General features: G+C 50.0%; 1 protein-coding gene across 1 annotated transcript in view; it reads right to left on the bottom strand.

Annotated features, from left to right (window-relative positions):
* The window catches only part of LOC141218958 (ragulator complex protein LAMTOR3-like), a 53,171-nt gene extending 34,873 nt beyond the window's left edge, over positions 1–18,298 (bottom strand). Inside the window, exon 1 of the mRNA XM_073666002.1 lies at positions 18,244–18,298. Within this exon, the coding sequence (XP_073522103.1) occupies positions 18,244–18,298 (55 nt within the window). The remainder of the gene's footprint in view (positions 1–18,243) is intronic.
* Positions 18,299–18,850: the final 552 nt, after the last annotated feature.

Raw genomic sequence — 18,850 nt, 5'->3', positions numbered from 1 at the left:
ATCTGCCATGTACGGGGCGAGCTGACTCTGCTCCATACACCCGCTACTGACTTATACCATACATGTACAGCAGATGTTGGTAAGGAGTTAAAGCGGTTGTCCAGATTTGGGGGCCATTTGTTTTTTTTACTTTAATGCAAGTATTTGGGACTAAAATTGATTTCTGTAATTGAGTTTCATTTAAAATGTTGCCTTCTGTAGCATCTGCGCTGCACTGTCTATTCTGGCTGCAAAATTAGCTAACTGAGAATCTATCAGTGAGCTCCCTCTGACAGTCTTAAGGAGGATCATTTGTGGCCTGCTGGAGGTCATTTTGCAGGGCTCTGGCAGTGCTCCTCCTGTTGCTTCTTGCACAAAGGCGGAGGTAGCGGTCCTGCTGCTGGGTTGTTGCCCTCCTACAGCCCCCCTCCATGTCTCCCTGGTGTACTGGCCTGTCTCCTGATAGCGTCTCCAGCCTCTGAACACTACGCTGAGACACAGCAAACCTCCTTGCCACAGCTCTCACTGATGAGCCATCCTGGATGAGCTGCACTACCTGAGCATCTTCTGTGGGTTGTAGAGTCCTTCTCATGCTACCACGAGTGTGAAAGCACAACCAACATTGAAAAGTGACCAAAACATCAGCCAGAAAGCACTGGTACTGAGATGTGGTCTGTGGTCCCCACCTGCAGAACTACTCCTTTACTGAGGGTGTCTTGATAATTGCCAATAATTTCCATCTATTGTCTATTCCATTTGCACAACAGCATGTGAAATTGATTGTTAATCAGTGTTGTTTCCTAAGTGGACAGTGTGATTTCAGAGAAGTTTGATTTACTTGGAGTTATATTCTGTTGTTTAAGTGTTCCCTTTATTTTTTGAGCAGTGTACATAAAAAAATTACTGCAGCTTTAATGCTATTTATTACGTCTCAGGTAACTTTGTGACTAACTATACAGCATCAAAAATACCAAAAAGCTTAAATCTCCAATGGAAGCCAATAGCACCAGTGAGAACACGGCATAAGCGTAATCCAAAGGGAGAGGGGGACATTATTCACTCCAGTTTCCTGCGGCCCCTCGGGAGTATAGGGTTGCTGCACGGTAAGTCTGCATTCTGTTGTAAAACAGGAAAACACTTTTACTTAGCGGGATGAGGTCAGTAATGGCACTCTGTCAGTTGAAGATTGCTGCTAATATCTGGTTGCGTTTCCCGAGAAGAGGACAGAAGAGGACAGAAGAGGACAGAAGAGGACAGAAGAGGACAGAAGAGGACAGAAGAGGAGAGAGGACAGAAGGGGGAAGAAGAGGACAGAAGAGGACAGAAGAGGACAGAAGAGGACAGAAAGACAGAAGAGGACAGAAGAGGACAGAAGAGGACAGAAGAGGACAGAAGAGGACAGAAGAGGACAGAAGAGGACAGAAGAGGACAGAAGAGGACAGAAGAGGACAGAAGAGGACAGAAGAGGACAGAAGAGGACAGAAGAGGACAGAAGAGGACAGAAGAAGGACAGAAGAGGACAGAAGAGGAGAAGAAGGAGGACAGAAGAGGACAGAAGAGGACAGAAGAGGACAGAAGAGGACAGAAGAGGACAGAAGAGGACAGAAGAGGACAGAAGAGGACAGAAGAGACAGAAGAGGACAGAAGAGGACAGAAGAGGACAGAAGAGGACAGAAGAGGACAGAAGAGGACAGAAGAGGACAGAAGAGGACAGAAGAGGACAGAAGAGGACAGAAGAGGACAGAAGAGGACAGAAGAGGACAGAAGAGGACAGAAGAGGACAGAAGAGGACAGAAGAGGACAGAAGAGGACAGAAGAGGACAGAAGAGGACAGAAGAGGACAGAAGAGGACAGAAGAGGACAGAAGAGGACAGAAGAGGACAGAAGAGGACAGAAGAGGACAGAAGAGGACAGAAGAGGACAGAAGAGGACAGAAGAGGACAGAAGAGGACAGAAGAGGACAGAAGAGGACAGAAGAGGACAGAAGAGGACAGAAGAGGACAGAAGAGGACAGAAGAGGACAGAAGAGGACAGAAGAGGACAGAAGAGGACAGAAGAGGACAGAAGAGGACAGAAGAGGACAGAAGAGGACAGAAGAGGACAGAAGAGGACAGAAGAGGACAGAAGAGGACAGAAGAGGACAGAAGAGGACAGAAGAGGACAGAAGAGGACAGAAGAGGACAGAAGAGGACAGAAGAGGACAGAAGAGGACAGAAGAGGACAGAAGAGGACAGAAGAGGACAGAAGAGGACAGAAGAGGACAGAAGAGGACAGAAGAGGACAGAAGAGGACAGAAGAGGACAGAAGAGGACAGAAGAGGACAGAAGAGGACAGAAGAGGACAGAAGAGGACAGAAGAGGACAGAAGAGGACAGAAGAGGACAGAAGAGGACAGAAGAGGACAGAAGAGGACAGAAGAGGACAGAAGAGGACAGAAGAGGACAGAAGAGGACAGAAGAGGACAGAAGAGGACAGAAGAGGACAGAAGAGGACAGAAGAGGACAGAAGAGGACAGAAGAGGACAGAAGAGGACAGAAGAGGACAGAAGAGGACAGAAGAGGACAGAAGAGGACAGAAGAGGACAGAAGAGGACAGAAGAGGACAGAAGAGGACACAACAATCGATCCTACAACATAAAGGAAGAAGCAGAACAACATCTGCCATTACATCAAAAGGTATTTGAGAGGAAAGAGGAACACCATGTGGACCATCCTGCTGGGACCTCTCTGCCGATATCATCATACGGCAATACCGGCTGGTAAGTAGAAATCCACCAAACTAATAATTGCAGGATAGTAGTAATCTAGTGGTAGTATATCAGTATTAGTGTAATTTGAGTAATAATACTAGTGATAATAGTAAGAAAGTAATAAAATAACAGTAGTAATAGTAGTAGGTAGAATAACAGTGTGATCCAGGGTTCTAGGACTGATCGCCTTTTCTCGGGGTCAAGAAGGAATTTTTCCGCTGTGACACAAATTGACTGAAGGTGTCCTGAGGTTTTTGCCTTCTTTTGGATCAACACTGTAGGTATAGGGTAGTATTAGTAGTAATAGGAAAGAAGAATAATACCGTAATAAGATAGCAGGTTATTATTATTAATAATAAATATAAACTAGTTATATCTATAGAAAGAACAAAGAGTAAAGAAAAATAATTATAGACGTAGTTCAATCAACACTGTAATATTAAATAGCTATAGAAAAATTAGAGTAGTACTTTAATAAGAAAGCAGGACATAAGACAAAATATATAAAAAAAAATTATATTAAAAACTGTAGAAGTACATTTAGTACAGTAATAGTAATTACATAACTAGTAACATAATTAGGTTTGATCCAGGGTTCTAGGACTGATAGTCCTTCTTGACCCCGAGAAAAGACATTTTCCCCTGTAACACAAATTGGCTGAAGGTGTCCTGGGTTTTTTGCCTTCTTCTGGATCAACACTGTAGGTATAGGGCAGTATTAGTAGTGATAGGAAAGAAGAATAATACTGTAATAAGATAGCACAATGTTAATAATAACCATCTCAAATAGTTAGATTTATAAAAACAAATTAAAATAACTCCAGTAGTACAATAATTAGCGTAATATTATATAACTTGTAATAATATTATTAGGTTTGATCCAGGGTCCTAGGACTGATCGCCTTTTCCATAGGTCAAGAAGGAATTTTTTCCCCTAGGAAACATATTGGCGTTAGGTGTCCTGGGGTTTTTGCCTACTTCTGGATCAACAGCTTTAGGCAAAGGGATTTTAGTAATACCATTATTAGAATCACAAGTATAATAAAAAAAATTGAATTAAATTTTTTTAATTAGTGTTATAACAGTTACAATTAATTGCATTATTGCAATAATAATAATAATAATAATAAGTAGTAAAAATGGTGGTAATAATAATACAAAAAAACTAGTCCCAGTTACTAAGTTAGTGTAGGGACCCATCTGAAGAGGTCGCCTTGACGTTGGCAGATGGGCTCGCACAATTTGCTCAAAATGTGCGCTAAGAACCTCATATTTCTATGTACAGGAGATCTAGCAGTAATTCCATTCAGGAGATAGATATCTGTGTACACACACACACTTTGTTATATAATTTTGTGCAGCACACAGGGCAGGGATACAGGTACAGGGCGAGAGTGTTACAGTGATATTATAACTCGGCCTAAAGGATAAAATGCTGATAACTACAGATCCTGGAAACACATCCGAAACTAGACCTTGTAAGTAACTGGTTCCCAGCTAGTGGTGAGTATGTACAGGGCAGTCTGGTACCAAGATCCGCTCTATAGGACACATTATCATCAGGCAGGTCCTGTCAGGGCTCTTACAAGATCGGCGGCAGAAGTGTGGCTGTATAACACAGTCCTGCTCCTGCCTCAGCCACCGACAGTGGAGCCAACCCGGATCCTGGCAGCTTAATCCACTGTATGACACAGTAGGGGGCTTCCACAGCATTTAGGCACTTTAGACAGGAGAGGGAGGCGCGATCATGGTGCTGATGAGTTTCTATGGCAGCCGAGATCTAACAATGGACCCCATGACGGCCATCTTACTGCTCCTATTAGACCCCGGCTGAGGAAAGGTCTATGAGGACACCGGTCAGACTTATGTCGCCTGCTCTGCACATATTAGAAATGCCTAGGGCTGATTAGTTTGCCATTTGTAAATCTGATCCAGCAGCGCTGGGCTACCACTGACGTGATCAGGGCTATTGAGCTCCTAGATTGGGCAGAGGAGCTCAGTCTTCAGCAGGAGCTGGCCGAGGAGAGCGGAGCAACTTGCATGGGGCTGCTGCACAAGAAGTAACTCAAAAGGTGGAGATTTACCCGGAGACGTGGTGCCCGGGCTGTGATCTGCTGTGCAGGCTGCATAGACGATGCCTCCTAGGACCCGAACTTCACCCCTAACAGGCACAGCAGAGCTCGGACCGACAAGTTCTTTTGCATTGGAGGAGAGACCCTTTTCGATATCTGACCAGGTCCCCTGGGCTCCCCACCCTCTGGGACTCGCATCTGTGGTAATTGTGCTAGTGACCCCATGTACCCAGGGAACCCCTCGAGATTGGTGGCAGGATGATCCTAACCTCTATAAAGATTTTACTGACCGGGGTGATAAGGACATCTTCCCTTCCAAGTGCCTCTTAAGAGAAACTTCATTATGTAGCAGATCCCACTGTAAAACCCTGGAATGGTATTGAGCTCACAGAACCCCTGGGAAGCACGAAGTCAGGGTACCCAACAGGTACATTGCACCTCCAAGGGACATGACCGAATTTGCTATGGCTTTCTTCACCTGGCCCCTCATTTATCGTATTTTAGCTTCCGGGAGGTGGCATTCTTGAGATTCGCAATCCCCAAAAACGGCTGAACTGTCGAAGTAATCTGGATCGTGTGCTCGCGATTCCAGACGAAATCCATGACACAGTGACGGCAGGGTGAGATATTGCGCGATCTCCCCGGTGTCGTCTCTGAGGAATCCCTGACGCTGCGCATTAAAAAGAATATTGCACAGTGACAAGATCCTGCTGAGCCACTGAGAGTTAGAATTGACAACCGACACATACGCAGAGTAGCAGGGACTAGCCCAGCCCCTGAAACAGGCATCACTGATGACGCTTCATTCAGGGTGGGAAAAGAGGCAGCAGCAGTGACCGCAGCCCCTGCTCCCTGATCACGTCCGTCTTCATATCCCAGGATACACTGGGGATTTTCAAACTAAATGTTATCAAACAGGAAGTTGGTAAAAAAAACAAATATACACACACACACACACACACACACACACACACACACACACACACACACACACACCCCAGTTAGATAAATTTAGATTAACTTTTAATTAAAGTATATTAGAAAAGCAATTACCTTATTTTTCGGACTATAAGACGCACCGGACCATAAGACGCACCTAGGTTTTAGAGGAGGGAAAAAAAAAAAAAAAAAATTAAGCAAAAAATTGTTCATGATGCACTTTTAAGTGGGAGGGGGTCTTCTGGTATAGGGGTAATATCCAATTCTGACAATATCCCCTATCCTGGTATATATGCCCAACCCCCTTCCTTTTATACGTGGCCATCATCCCCATCCAGGTACGCACGGCACCCCTCATCCCCATCCTGTTTTGTATGGCCCCCTCATCCATACCCTAATATGCATGGTCCCCCTAATCCCCATCAGGCTGCACATAAAAAAAAAAAAATAAACACTTACACTCACCTTTCTTCTCTCTCCTCATGTCTGCCCGCACTGATCTCTCCATGTGAGCCGCACGTCACTGCCATGCGCGGCTCACATGGAGAGATCAGCTGCCGGAAGTCACTGCTCCCCACGCCGGGTCTGTGTGCGCGGGGAGCAGTGACTTCTCTCCTTCATAGCCGGCACACAGCTTGGCCGCGCTGCGGCTCCTGCTGCTGCCGGGCTATAGCGTGTGCCCGCTTATTAAAAGGCATGAATATTCACCCCCTCCCCACGCCCATGAGCGTGGAGAGAGGTTGAATATTCATGCCCTTTAACAGCGGGCACAGGCGATTCCGGCAGCAGCAGGAGCCGCAGCGCGGCTACACTGTGTGCTGCTATTAAGGAGCAGTGAATATTCATTTTCTTTAGCAGCAGGGACAGTGTAGGCTGCACCGCTGCCTCCTGTGCCCCGCTCCTCCACAGCTACCACTCCCCTCACACCCCACAATCTATAATATAACCGGGGATGCGGGTCTCTGTCCAAAGCCTCGATAGACTGCGCATGCGTGACGCGCAGTCTGGCTCCAGACAGAAGACCGCATCCAGCCGTTACAGGTAAGAGGTGTATGGCGTCAGAGATCGCGGTTGTGTGCAGGCACTGAATGCACACTGCGATCTCCGGCGCCATACTTACCTGACCGGGAAGAGCGTTGCCGCGGCGCCTCTCTTCAGCGGAGACCGGGGGCAGAGTGAGACGTTGGATCGTCGCGTGCGCATAGCGCTATCCGGCGCCATTTTTATGAAGACACATTTACAGTGTGTCTTCAGCAAATTGGCGCCGGTCGGCGCTGTGCTCTGTCGTCGCACTCCTCCCCCGGCCTCCGGCAGAACAGGACGCTGCAGCGCTGGAGTACAGAGAAGAAAGGTGAGTATAACTGTTTATTTTTTTAGGGATGTGTGTATAGTGGGGGGGGGATTAGGGAAGCCACGCATACCGGGATTGGGGATGAGGGGAGCCACGCATACCGGGATTGGGGATGAGGGGAGCCACGCATACCAGAATAGGGATGAGGGGAGCCACGCATACCGGGATTGGGGATGAGGGGAGCCACGCATACCGGGATTGGGGATGAGGGGAGCCACGCATACCGGGATTGGGGATGAGGGGAGCCACGCATTCCAGGATAGGATGGCGGGGGCAGCACAAATACCAGGAGGGGGGCAGCACATACTAACATGGGAGACCATATACCAATAAAAATGCTCGCCACCCGGGCGTAGAACGGGTTCAATAGATATATATATATATATATATATATATATATATATATATATATATATATATATATATATATATATATATATATATATATATATATATATATATATATATATATATATATATATATATATATATATATATATATATATATACATATACATACACACACACACACACACCCCATTCGGACTATAAGACGCACCCCCCATTTTCCTCCAAAATTTTGGAGGAAAAAAAGTGCGTCTTATAGTCCGAAAAATACGGTAGATTATTAAATTAAATAGAGATTTAGGATTAAATCAGTGTAGGGTACGGACAACCCCTTTAATGTTAATTGAAATCAAAACAGTTCCCCGTTGTATTAATAAGGCAGTGATTCCAACTGTATTACCACTGGGAGACCCCCAACTCACACTCCTATTTCCCGAGTGCCTTCCACGCCAAGCTTGGTTATGGAGGCTTTGGATTACCATCCATACTGTTCAGCACAGATCATGCTTCTTAGGTCTTCATCGATCCCCCAGAACACAGCCCTGCATTACCGCGTCCTTCAGGCTTTGTCCAATTATTTTCTCCAAATTTGTTTGCCGATCAGTGGCAAGAGGCTGTTGAGCTACTCAATCTCCTTGTTCTTTTGGAAAATTGGCACACTCTTGCATATAACAGTAGAGAATGGCCAAATCTTACGGAGACACTGGTAGATCGCAACGAAACATGGAGAGAGCAGATGTTCAGCAGTGAACTTGGAGTCTCCCTCCTCTATGAAGCTTTGCCGTACACATCTGACTTACTCCTGAGGACTTCTCGTAATTCACATGTGCAAAAATAGTTCAATCCACAACTAAAATGCTTGAACCAACTCGTGGAAAACTGGATAAAGATAGATAAAAGGCACATTACCTGTGGGTAGCCCAAGAGTGAAGTAATTGTCAGGTCCAGGATTGAACTGGGCGATGCGATTACTTATGTATTTTGCTGCCCATTCGCTGGCCAGGGCATAGTCATCAAGAATCACCAGCCGCATGATTGTGACCACAAGCTCTCGCCTGGCAGCATGTGGCTAACAAACTGAAAAGAGAAGCGATACACAAGATAAGAGGTGACAATAATATACAAAAGAGGTAACACAATAATACACAGTCGGCAAGTTTGGAGACTGAAACACATTCTGGCTTTCATAAAGTTTGCTGCTTCAGCTTTTATAGTGTCAATTTGCATTAACTGTAGATTGTTATGAAGAATGATCAGATGAATTGTTAAAAAAAAAAAAAAAAAGCATATTAATTTTTTCCCAAGGAAATTACTTAACCACAAAACCCCCATTTCCACAGTCATGCTTACTGAATTACAAGAGCAGGCTGGTGCTTCAAATCATGGTCTTCTGATTACCTTCAAGGAAACATGTGCAGTCATCATTGCTTTGCAGGCAAGGCCATTGCTGCTTGTAAGATTGCCCCTAGATCAACCATTTATCGGATCATTAAGAATTTAGTCTGCGGTGCATCATATACGTGTTGTGACGGATCAGCTCTTGGGTAGGCGCAGGTTCACACAGGAATGCAGTCCGCAGGCTCCAAAACAAACTGGTGGTTTATTAAATGTCCATAAACCAACCAGGAAAACAAAACATAACAGCTCTTTCAGCTGCTCGTAAAACTCGGCCCTTCAATCCGGGCCCACTAACTCCCTACACTATGTGTGCTGGAGCCTGCTTCTCCGGGTCCTACATCACCAAAGCTTGGCACTTCGATGACACATACCTCCCGTCCACGACCTGTCCGGCAGCAACCTTACACATTCCCCCCTCTGCCTAAAGCAGGGGGGGCTTGGCACCTTCTGCCACCATACAATAGATACACAAAAAGTATAACGCAGTGTTTCCCAAACCCCATCCTCACAGACCCCACAGGTCATATTTTCAGGATCTCCTTAGTATTACACAGGTGATTGAAGTATCATCAAGGCATCAGGAATTCTCTCACCTGTGTAATACTAAGGAGATTCTGAAAACATGACCTATGGGGGTCCGTGAGGATGGGGTTTGGGAAACACTGCTATAACAGAACAAAACTAAAAATAACCAGTCCATACAGCACGTCATCAGCCGTTTAAATGTAGTGCTTTTCTCGGCCTCCAGCAGACTGAGCAGCACATGCAAGGTTTGCTCACCTTGCACAACACACAGCACCACTGAGACAGGCGCAGCTGTCTTAAATCAGGCCTTCCAAGACCTGGACTGGAGGTAAGTGAGCAGCTGTTTCCCCCCCCAACTCTTTCAGCTGCTCTTGAAACCCGGCCCTTTAATCCGGGCCCATTAACTCCCTCCCAGCACTATGTGTTCTGGAGCCTGCTTCTCCATGTCCTACATCACCGAAGTTTGGTACTTCGGGGACACATACCTCCCGTCCACGACCTGTCTGGCAGCCACCTTACATTGTGTTGCACTGAGTTAGACCAGAATTGAACCAGAAGATAACTGAACAGCCAGAGTAAAAAATGTTTCTCTTTGTTTTCACTCTCACCCCTATAGTCCTACACGTTCTACTAACCCTTCTCATCCCTACACCTAGTAATGAACTGGTCATCTCTCCCTCCATCTCACCTCCTCCTCAGATCTGTTCCTCAACATACAATCCTCTGTCTCCAAACACAGACAGCCACCTCACGCTCTCTCCTGCTGCTCCTCACTGCTGGCGATATCTCTCCAAATCATGGCCCTCCTCACCACATCCCCACAGTCACTTCTACCTCTCATCCACAATCTATCAAATTTCCACAACCTTCCTAACCCTATACCCATTGCCCATCCCCCGCTTCCCCAATCCCACTAACAGGAGCTCTATGGAACGCTCTCTCCATCTGCAACAAACTTTCCTACATCCATGACCTTTTCATTACTAACAAACTTTCCTTCCTTGGCATCAATGGTACCTGACTCACCCCATCTGACATGGCGTCTCCAGCTGCACTTTCATACGTTGGATTCCACCTTTCCCACACCCCATCGGCAAGCATGGCAAAGGAGTTTGTTTTCTCCTGTTAGATAACTGTACTCTGCTGCCCGACTAATCCACCTGTCCCCCCCGCTATTCCCTGGCCTCTCCCCTCTGTCAATCCCTTCGCTGGCTCCCCATTATCCAAAGACTCCAGTTGAAAACCCTAACCATGACATACCAAGCCATCCACGACCTGTCTCCTCCATATAACTGTGACTTAGTGTCCCGCTACATACCTGCACTCAACCTCCGATCCTCACAAGATCTCCTTCTCTACTCCCCTCTTATCTCCTCTTCCCACAATTGCACATAAGATTTCTCCCATGCATCCCCCTACTCTAGAACTCTACCCCAATATATCAGACTGTTGCCAACCGTGGAAACCTTCAAAAGGAAGCTGAAGATCCACCTCTTCTGACAAGCCTACAATCTGCAGTAACCACCGGTCCATCATACCACTGCACGACCAGCTCTACCCTCACCTACTGTATCCTCACCCATTCATTGAAGACTGTAAGCCCTCGCGGGCAGGGTCCTCGCTCCTCCTGTACCAGTCGGTGATTCGTTTTTGTTCAAGATTATTGTACTTGTTTTTTGCTATGTATATCCCTTTTCACATGTAAAGCTCCATGTAATAAATGGCACTATAATAAATAATAACTTAATAGGGGGAGGTTAATTTGCTGTGAAGACTTCAGGACTCTGAAGAAAGTCCAGCAAGTCCCTGTATCACTTCCTACATAGGATTCAGCTATGGAATTGGTTCAACACCAGTGCAGAGCTTGCTCAAGAATGGCAGCAGGCAGGCGTCAGTGCATCTGTACACACCGTGAGGAGAAGGATTTTGGAGGCTGTGCTGGTGTCAAGTAGGGCAGCAAAGAAACCACTTTTCTCCATGAAAAAGATTAAGAACAGGATTATAAAATGCAGTAAACTACAGTGATTGGATTACAGAGGACTGGGGTAAAGTTATTTCCCTGATGAAGGCCCCCTTCAAACTGTTAGGGACATATGGAAGAATGAATGTCCGGAGAAGAAAAGCTGAGTGCTACTTTGAGTCCTGTGTTATGCCAACAGTAAAGCACCCCGAGACGAGTCATGTGTGGAGTTATCCATCATCAAAAGGGAGTGGGCTCACTCACAATTTTGCCTAAGAACACAGCAGGAGCATTTTTGGTGATTAACAATGCATATATGAGCATGACGGAGAATATGTCACAAGGCAAAAGTGACAACTAAGTGTCTGGGTAACATTAACATTTTGGGTTCATGGCCAGTAAACTCTCCAGATCTCAATTCGATTGTGGTCACTCCTCAAAAAGCGGGTGGACAAACAGAAATGTATGTAGTGAGCTCCTAGCACTGATTAGACAAAAATTGTCCATCGTCAGTCAGGATTTGTACATAAAGTCACACAAAACAAGATACAAGACATACAGTACAGACCAAAAGTTTGGAGACACCTTCTCATTTAAAGATTTTTCTGTATTTTCATGACTATGAAAATTGTACATTCACACTGAAGGCATCAAAACTATGAATTAACACATGTGGAATTATATACTTAACAAAAAAGTGTGAAACAACTGAAAATATGTCTTATATTCTAGGTTCTTCAAAGTAGCCACCTTTGCTTTGATGACTGCTTTGCACACTCTTGGCATTCTCTTGATGAGCTTCAAGAGGTAGTCACTGGAAATGGTCTTCCAACAATCTTGAAGGAGTTCCCAGAGATGTTTAGCACTTGTTGGCCCTTTTGCCTTCACTCTGCGGTCCAGCTCACCCCAAACCATCTCGATTGGGTTCAGGTCCCATCACTCTCCTTCTTGGTCAAATAGCCCTTACACAGCCTGGAGGTGTGTTTGGGGTCATTGTCCTGTTGAAAAATAAATGATGGTCCAACTAAATGCAAACCGGATGGAATAGCATGCTGCTGCAAGATGCTGTGGTAGCCATTCTGGTACAGGATGCCTTCAATTTTGAATAAATCCCCAACAGTGTCACCAGCAAAGCACCCCCACACCATCACACCTCCGCCTTCATGCTTCACGGTGGGAACCAGGCATGTAGAGTCCATCCGTTCACCTTTTCTGCGTCGCACAAAGACACGGTGGTTGGAACCAAAGATCTCAAATTTGGACTCATCAGACCAGAGCACAGATTTCCACTGGTCTAATGTCCATTCCTTGTGTTCTTTAGCCCAAACAAGTCTCTTCTGCTTGTTGCCTGTCCTTAGCAGTGGTTTCCTAGCAGCTATTTTACCATGATGGCCTGCTGCACAAAGTCTCCTCTTAACAGTTGTTGTAGAGATGTGTCTGCTGCTAGAACTCTGTGTGGCATTGACCTGGTCTCTAATCTGAGCTGCTGTTAACCTGCGATTTCTGAGGCTGGTGACTCGGATAAACTTATCCTCAGAAGCAGAGGTGACTCTTGGTCTTCCTTTCCAGGGGCGGTCCTCATGTGAGCCAGTTTCTTTGTAGCGCTTGATGGTTTTTGCAACTGCACTTGGGGACACTTTCAATGTTTTCCCAATTTTTCGGACTGACTGACCTTCATTTCTTAAAGTAATGATTTCCACTCGTTTTTCTTTACTTCGCTGCTTTTTTTTTCACATAATACAAATTCTAACAGTCTATTCAGTAGGACTATCAGCTGTGTATCCACCTGACTTTTGCACAACACAGCTGATGGTCCCAACCCCATTTATAAGGCAAGAAATCCCACTTATTAAACCTGACAGGGCACACCTGTGAAGTGAAAACCATTTCCAGTGACTGCCTCTTGAAGCTCATCAAGAGAATGCCAAGAGTGTTCAAAGCAGTCATCAAAGCAAAAGGTGGCTACTTTGAAGAACCTAGAATCTAAGATATATTTTCAGTTGTTTCACACTTTCTTGTTAAGTATATAATTCCACATGTGGTAATTCATAGTTTTGATTCAGTGTGAATGTACAATTTTCAAAGTCATGAAAATACAGAAAAATCTTTAAATGAGAAGGTGTGTCCAAACTTTTGGTCTGTACTGTAGGTAAAAAAAAATTCTCCATCTTCTTCGTTACGTCAATCCGTGAAAAATGGGACTGCACTCAGATGTCATCTGAGTGCAGTGCGATCTTTTCCAAGGACTCATTAACTTGCATGGCAGAGCGTGATCCGAATATTAGATGAAACTCAAGGATAGTGATTTTTGTCCTCGGACAGACTGTCTATCGGGCCGTGCACATGTCCGATTTTTCTCCTTGGACAAACACTGGTCACAGTGCGATTCAATGTTTTGTCAGATCGCACTCCGACCGAAAACACTGCTATCTGCACCAGCCTTAACATTGCAACGCTAACAATAGTGATCGCAGCAAGGACTGCTGGGAGATTTCAGCTCAGAAGCCTGCAGATCTCTGAACGCAGCTCTAGACTATCACTGGCTGTAACTCAGGATTAGTAATCGATACGTTTTTCGAAAGTTACACAATAAACTATAATAAATTACTCTCATGTGAACACAAATTCTAAAGGAGAACTCTAACACTAAGATATTAACTTAAGGAGGAATTCACACATCCGTGGTGGGATCCGAGGACCCGGCCCGGCTCTCCGGACCTGATCAGTGCCTCATCTATTCCTAGGAGGTAATCACAGATCAGCACTGGTGACCCAGCGGTTGTCAGGTCTGAGCTCGGTCCGTGGAGCACAGATGTGTGAATTCAGCCTTACAGAAGTTGTCCCAGAGTAGAAAGTCAGAGCTGTTGTATTACAGCGCCACCCCTGGGCACAGCACCTGTCACGTCACTAGACCGGAGCTGTAGTACCAGACACAACCTGTGGCCAGGACTGGCGCTCTGTGTTCCTTTTTCTCATGGACAAACCCTGTGCAGAAAAATACAGAATCCAGGAACCTCCAAACATGGCAGACATCGCCAAGTTCTAACAGTGCATAATGGGCAGAGCTCCAGCCATACTGTCAGTGACTGGAAACCTGGTTTATAGTCCAACTGCTGACAGGTGAGAGGCTGCGGCCCCCTGTAATCCCCGGCTCTGACCCGTCACCGACCATTGCTGCTCTACAGCAGTCTATGTGCCGCTCTCTATAGTGCAGGGGACTAACCACATCCACAGGAAGCCAGGGTGCCCCCCCCGGACTGAGACTGCCCCCCGGGAGCTCAGTGTGGGGTGCGCAGTCATCCGCCATGTCTCCCCAATACTCAGCAGCTTCACCACCAACCACTCGCTCTGCAGCCTCCTCCCTGGTAAACGCTAGAATGTATGGGCTCCTTCCAGGTATGACGTCGTTTCCGTGGGCGTGTCCTGACTGCATTATGGGCGTGTTCTAGTTTAGCACCAGACGCCATAGATTCATGCAGAAAGTGATACGGTGACGCTTCAGGAGGAGGTCAGTGCTGGGCTCTGGGGGGGTGCTGCGGGCTTTGGGTGGTCTGGGATGATGACGATTGATGATGATGCACGCGTGTGGGGGCTCTGGGAGCTCTGTGGGGATGCTGCCGGCTGTGGTGGCATGTCTATGTCTCTGGTGGGGGCTCTGTGGGCATGCTACGAGCTGGTGGTGGCTCTGGAGGGATGCTGCGGGTCTGTGGGGGATGGTGGGGGCATGCTGTGGGCTGATGATGCACGCGTGTGGGGGCTCTGGGAGCTCTGTGGGGATGCTACGGGCTGTGGTGGCATGTCTATGGCTCTGGCGGGGGCTCTGTGGGCATGCTGCGGGCTGGTGGTGGCTCTGGAGGGATGCTGCGGGCTGGTGGTGGCTCTGGAGGGATGCTGCGGGCTTGTGGGGGCTCTGGAGGGATGCTGCGGGCATGCTGCTGGCTGGTGGGGGCTCTGGAGGGATGCTGCGGGCTCGTGGTGGCTCTGTGGGGGCATGCTGTGGGCTTGTGGCTCTGGGGGCATGCTGCGGGCTCGTGGGTGCTCTATGGGGCTGGTGCGGGTTCTGTGGGAGCATGTTGCGGGCTCTGGAGGTAATCTGCGGGGGGGATGATGCACCCGTGTGGGGGCTCTGGGGGGGGGGGGGTCGGATGATGCACGCATGTGGGGGCTCTGGGGGGATGCTGCGGGCTGTGGTGGCATGTCTATGGCTCTGGTGGAGGCATGCTGCGGGCTGGTGGTTGCTCTGGAGGGATGCTGCAGGCTTGTGGGGGCTCTGGGTGCATGCTGCGGGCTCTGAGTGCTTTGTGGGGATGCTGAGGGCATGCTGCAGGCTCTGGAGGTATTCTGGGGGGGGATGCTGCGGGCTTGGTGATGCACGCTTGTGGGGGGGGTGGATGATGCACGCTTGTGGGGGGGGCGGATGATGCACGCTTGTGGGGGCTCTGGGGGGGATGATGCACGCATGTGGGGGCTCTGGGGGGATGCTGCGGGCTGTGGTGGCATGTCTATGGCTCTGGTGGGGGCATGCTGCGGGCTGGTGGTTGCTCTGGAGGGAAGCTGCAGGCTTGTGGGGGCTCTGGGTGCATGCTGCGGGCTCTGGAGGTATTCTGGGGGGGATGCTGCGGGCTTGGTGATGCACGCTTGTGGGGGGGGCGGATGATGCACGCTTGTGGGGGGGGGCGGATGATGCACGCTTGTGGGGGGGGGGCGGATGATGCACGCTTGTGGGGGGGCGGATGATGCACGCTTGGGGGGGGCGGATGATGCACGCTTGGGGGGGGCGGATGATGCACGCTTGGGGGGGGCGGATGATGCACGCTTGGGGGGGGCGGATGATGCACGCTTGGGGGGGGCGGATGATGCACGCTTGGGGGGGGCGGATGATGCACGCTTGGGGGGGCGGATGATGCACGCTTGGGGGGGGCGGATGATGCACGCTTGGGGGGGGGGCGGATGATGCACGCTTGTGGGGGGGGGGGGCGGATGATGCACGCTTGTGGGGGGGGGGCGGATGATGCATGCTTGTGGGGGGGGGGCGGATGATGCATGCTTGTGGGGGGGGGGCGGATGATGCACGCTGGGGGGGGGGCGGATGATGCACGCTTGGGGGGGGGGGCGGATGATGCACGCTTGGGGGGGGGCGGATTATGCACGCTTGGGGGGGGGCGGATTATGCACGCTTGGGGGGGGCGGATTATGCACGCTTGGGGGGGGGCGGATTATGCACGCTTGGGGGGGGCGGATTATGCACGCTTGGGGGGGGCGGATTATGCACGCTTGGGGGGGCGGATGATGCACGCTTGGGGGGGGCGGATGATGCACGCTTGGGGGGGCTCTGGGGGGGGGGATGATGCACGCGTGTGGGGGCTCTGGGAGCTCCGTGGGCATGCTACGGGCTGGTGGTGGCTCTGGAGGAATGCTGCGGGCTTGTGGGGGCATGCTGCGGACTGGTGGGGGCTCTGGAGGGATGCTGCTGGCTCGTGGTGGCTCTGGGGGGATGCTGCGGGCTGGTGGTGGCTCTGGGGGGATGCTGCGGGCTGTGGTGGCATGTCTATTGCTCTAGTGGGGGCTGTCTAGGCATGCTGCGGGCTGGTGGGATGCTGCGGGCTCGTGGTGGCTCTGGGGGGATGCTGCGGGCTGGTGGTGGCTCTGCGGGGATGCTGCGGGCTGGTGGGGATGCTGAGGGCATGGTGGGGGCTCTATGGGCATGCTACGGGCTGGTGGTGGCTCTGGAGGGATGCTGCGGGCTGGTGGGGATGCTGGGGGCATGCTGCGGGCTGTGGTGGCATGTCTATTGCTCTGGTGGGGGCTGTGTGGGCATGCTGCGGGCTGGTGGTGGCTCTGGAGGAATGCTGCGGGTTTGTGGGGACGCTGGGGGCATGCTGCTTGCTCGTGGGGGCTCTGGGGTGGGCTGATGATGCACGCATGTGGGGGCATGTCTATGGCTCTGGTGGGGGCATGCTGTGGGCTGGTGGTTGCTCTGGAGGGATGCTGCAGGCTTGTGGGGGCTATGGGTGCATGCTGCGGGCTCTGGGTGCTCTGTGGGGATACTGAGGGCATGCTGCGGGCTCTGGAGGTATTCTGGGGTGGATGATGCATGCTTGTGGGGGGGCAGATGATGCACGCTTGTGGGGGGGCAGATGATGCACGCTTGTGGGGGGGCAGACGATGCACGCTTGTGGGGGGGCAGACGATGCACGCTTGTGGGGGGGCAGACGATGCACGCTTGTGGGGGGGCAGACGATGCACGCTTGTGGGGGGGCAGACGATGCACGCTTGTGGGGGGGCAGACGATGCACGCTTGTGGGGGGGCAGACGATGCACGCTTGTGGGGGGGCAGACGATGCACGCTTGTGGGGGGGCAGACGATGCACGCTTGTGGGGGGGCAGACGATGTACGCTTGTGGGGGGGCAGACGATGCACGCTTGTGGGGGGGCAGACGATGCACGCTTGTGGGGGGGCAGACGATGCACGCTTGTGGGGGGGGCGGACGATGCACGCTTGTGGGGGGGGCGGACGATGCACGCTTGTGGGGGGGGCGGACGATGCACGCTTGTGTGGGGGGGGGGCGGACGATGCACGCTTGTGTGGGGGGGGGGCGGACGATGCACGCTTGTGGGGGGGGGGCGGACGATGCACGCTTGTGGGGGGGGGGGGGGCGGACGATACGCTTGTGGGGGGGGGGGGGGCGGACGATGCACGCTTGTGGGGGGGGGCGGATGATGCACGCTTGTGGGGGGGGGGCGTCCCAGCAGATGGCCCCCTGCAAACATTATATCCCCCCAGAGACCCCATAAGGAGAGTGTGCCCGCCCCCCTGCAGCCCCCTATTCAGCCCTGGCAGCCGGCAACATCACCATCCCCATGGCCTCATAGCTGAAATCATGGAACTTGTATTCAGCTTCCAAAAAGTCCACCAGCCTCACCTTCCAGGGCTCCTGCCTTGTTCGAAGAACTAGATAAGATGATCTCTAATGCCATGGGGGGGTAAGAGTATTTTGTTTCTGCAACAGAGGGCCAAATGCCCTCCTCCCAAGAGACGCACAGTCCAGTTATGGTCCTTTCGGAAATTTTCAGTGTAGAAAAGCAACCAAAAGGACAACACTCCGGCCCACCAGGAAAAGAAGAGACCTTCCTTTAGGCTAGCCCCCTCCTGGCATCAACGAACCCACCAGCGCTGGTCTGCCAGGCCCGGATCCTGAAGATTCCCACCTGGGATGTTTCTCAGGGTGGATGGCCATCTCCTTTGGTTCCAGGATGAGTGGCTCTCGGTAGTCAACAACGCTTGGGTCTGAGATGTTGTCGACTACAGCCACAAAATAGATTTTTCCATGCTGCCTTGTTTTCGAGACCAATTTCCCTAAAGACCCCCTTCCCTTATTCCTGGGTTTTTCAAGGCTATTGATTTGCTATCCAAAGCAGCATCATGATCTCAGTTCCAGGACGCTGAAACATCAGACACCGGAGGCCGGCCGAGGGGTCGGGGCAAAGCCAAAGACCTTACCCACAATCCTCCCATAAATGCACTTTTAT

The sequence above is a fragment of the Phyllobates terribilis genome, unplaced genomic scaffold (assembly GCF_046119375.1).
Source record: "Phyllobates terribilis strain yellow unplaced genomic scaffold, ASM4611937v1 Scaffold_252__1_contigs__length_2834547, whole genome shotgun sequence".
In the NCBI taxonomy this organism is placed as follows: domain Eukaryota; kingdom Metazoa; phylum Chordata; class Amphibia; order Anura; family Dendrobatidae; genus Phyllobates; species Phyllobates terribilis.
This window is presented reverse-complemented; position numbering and strand designations above follow the sequence as displayed.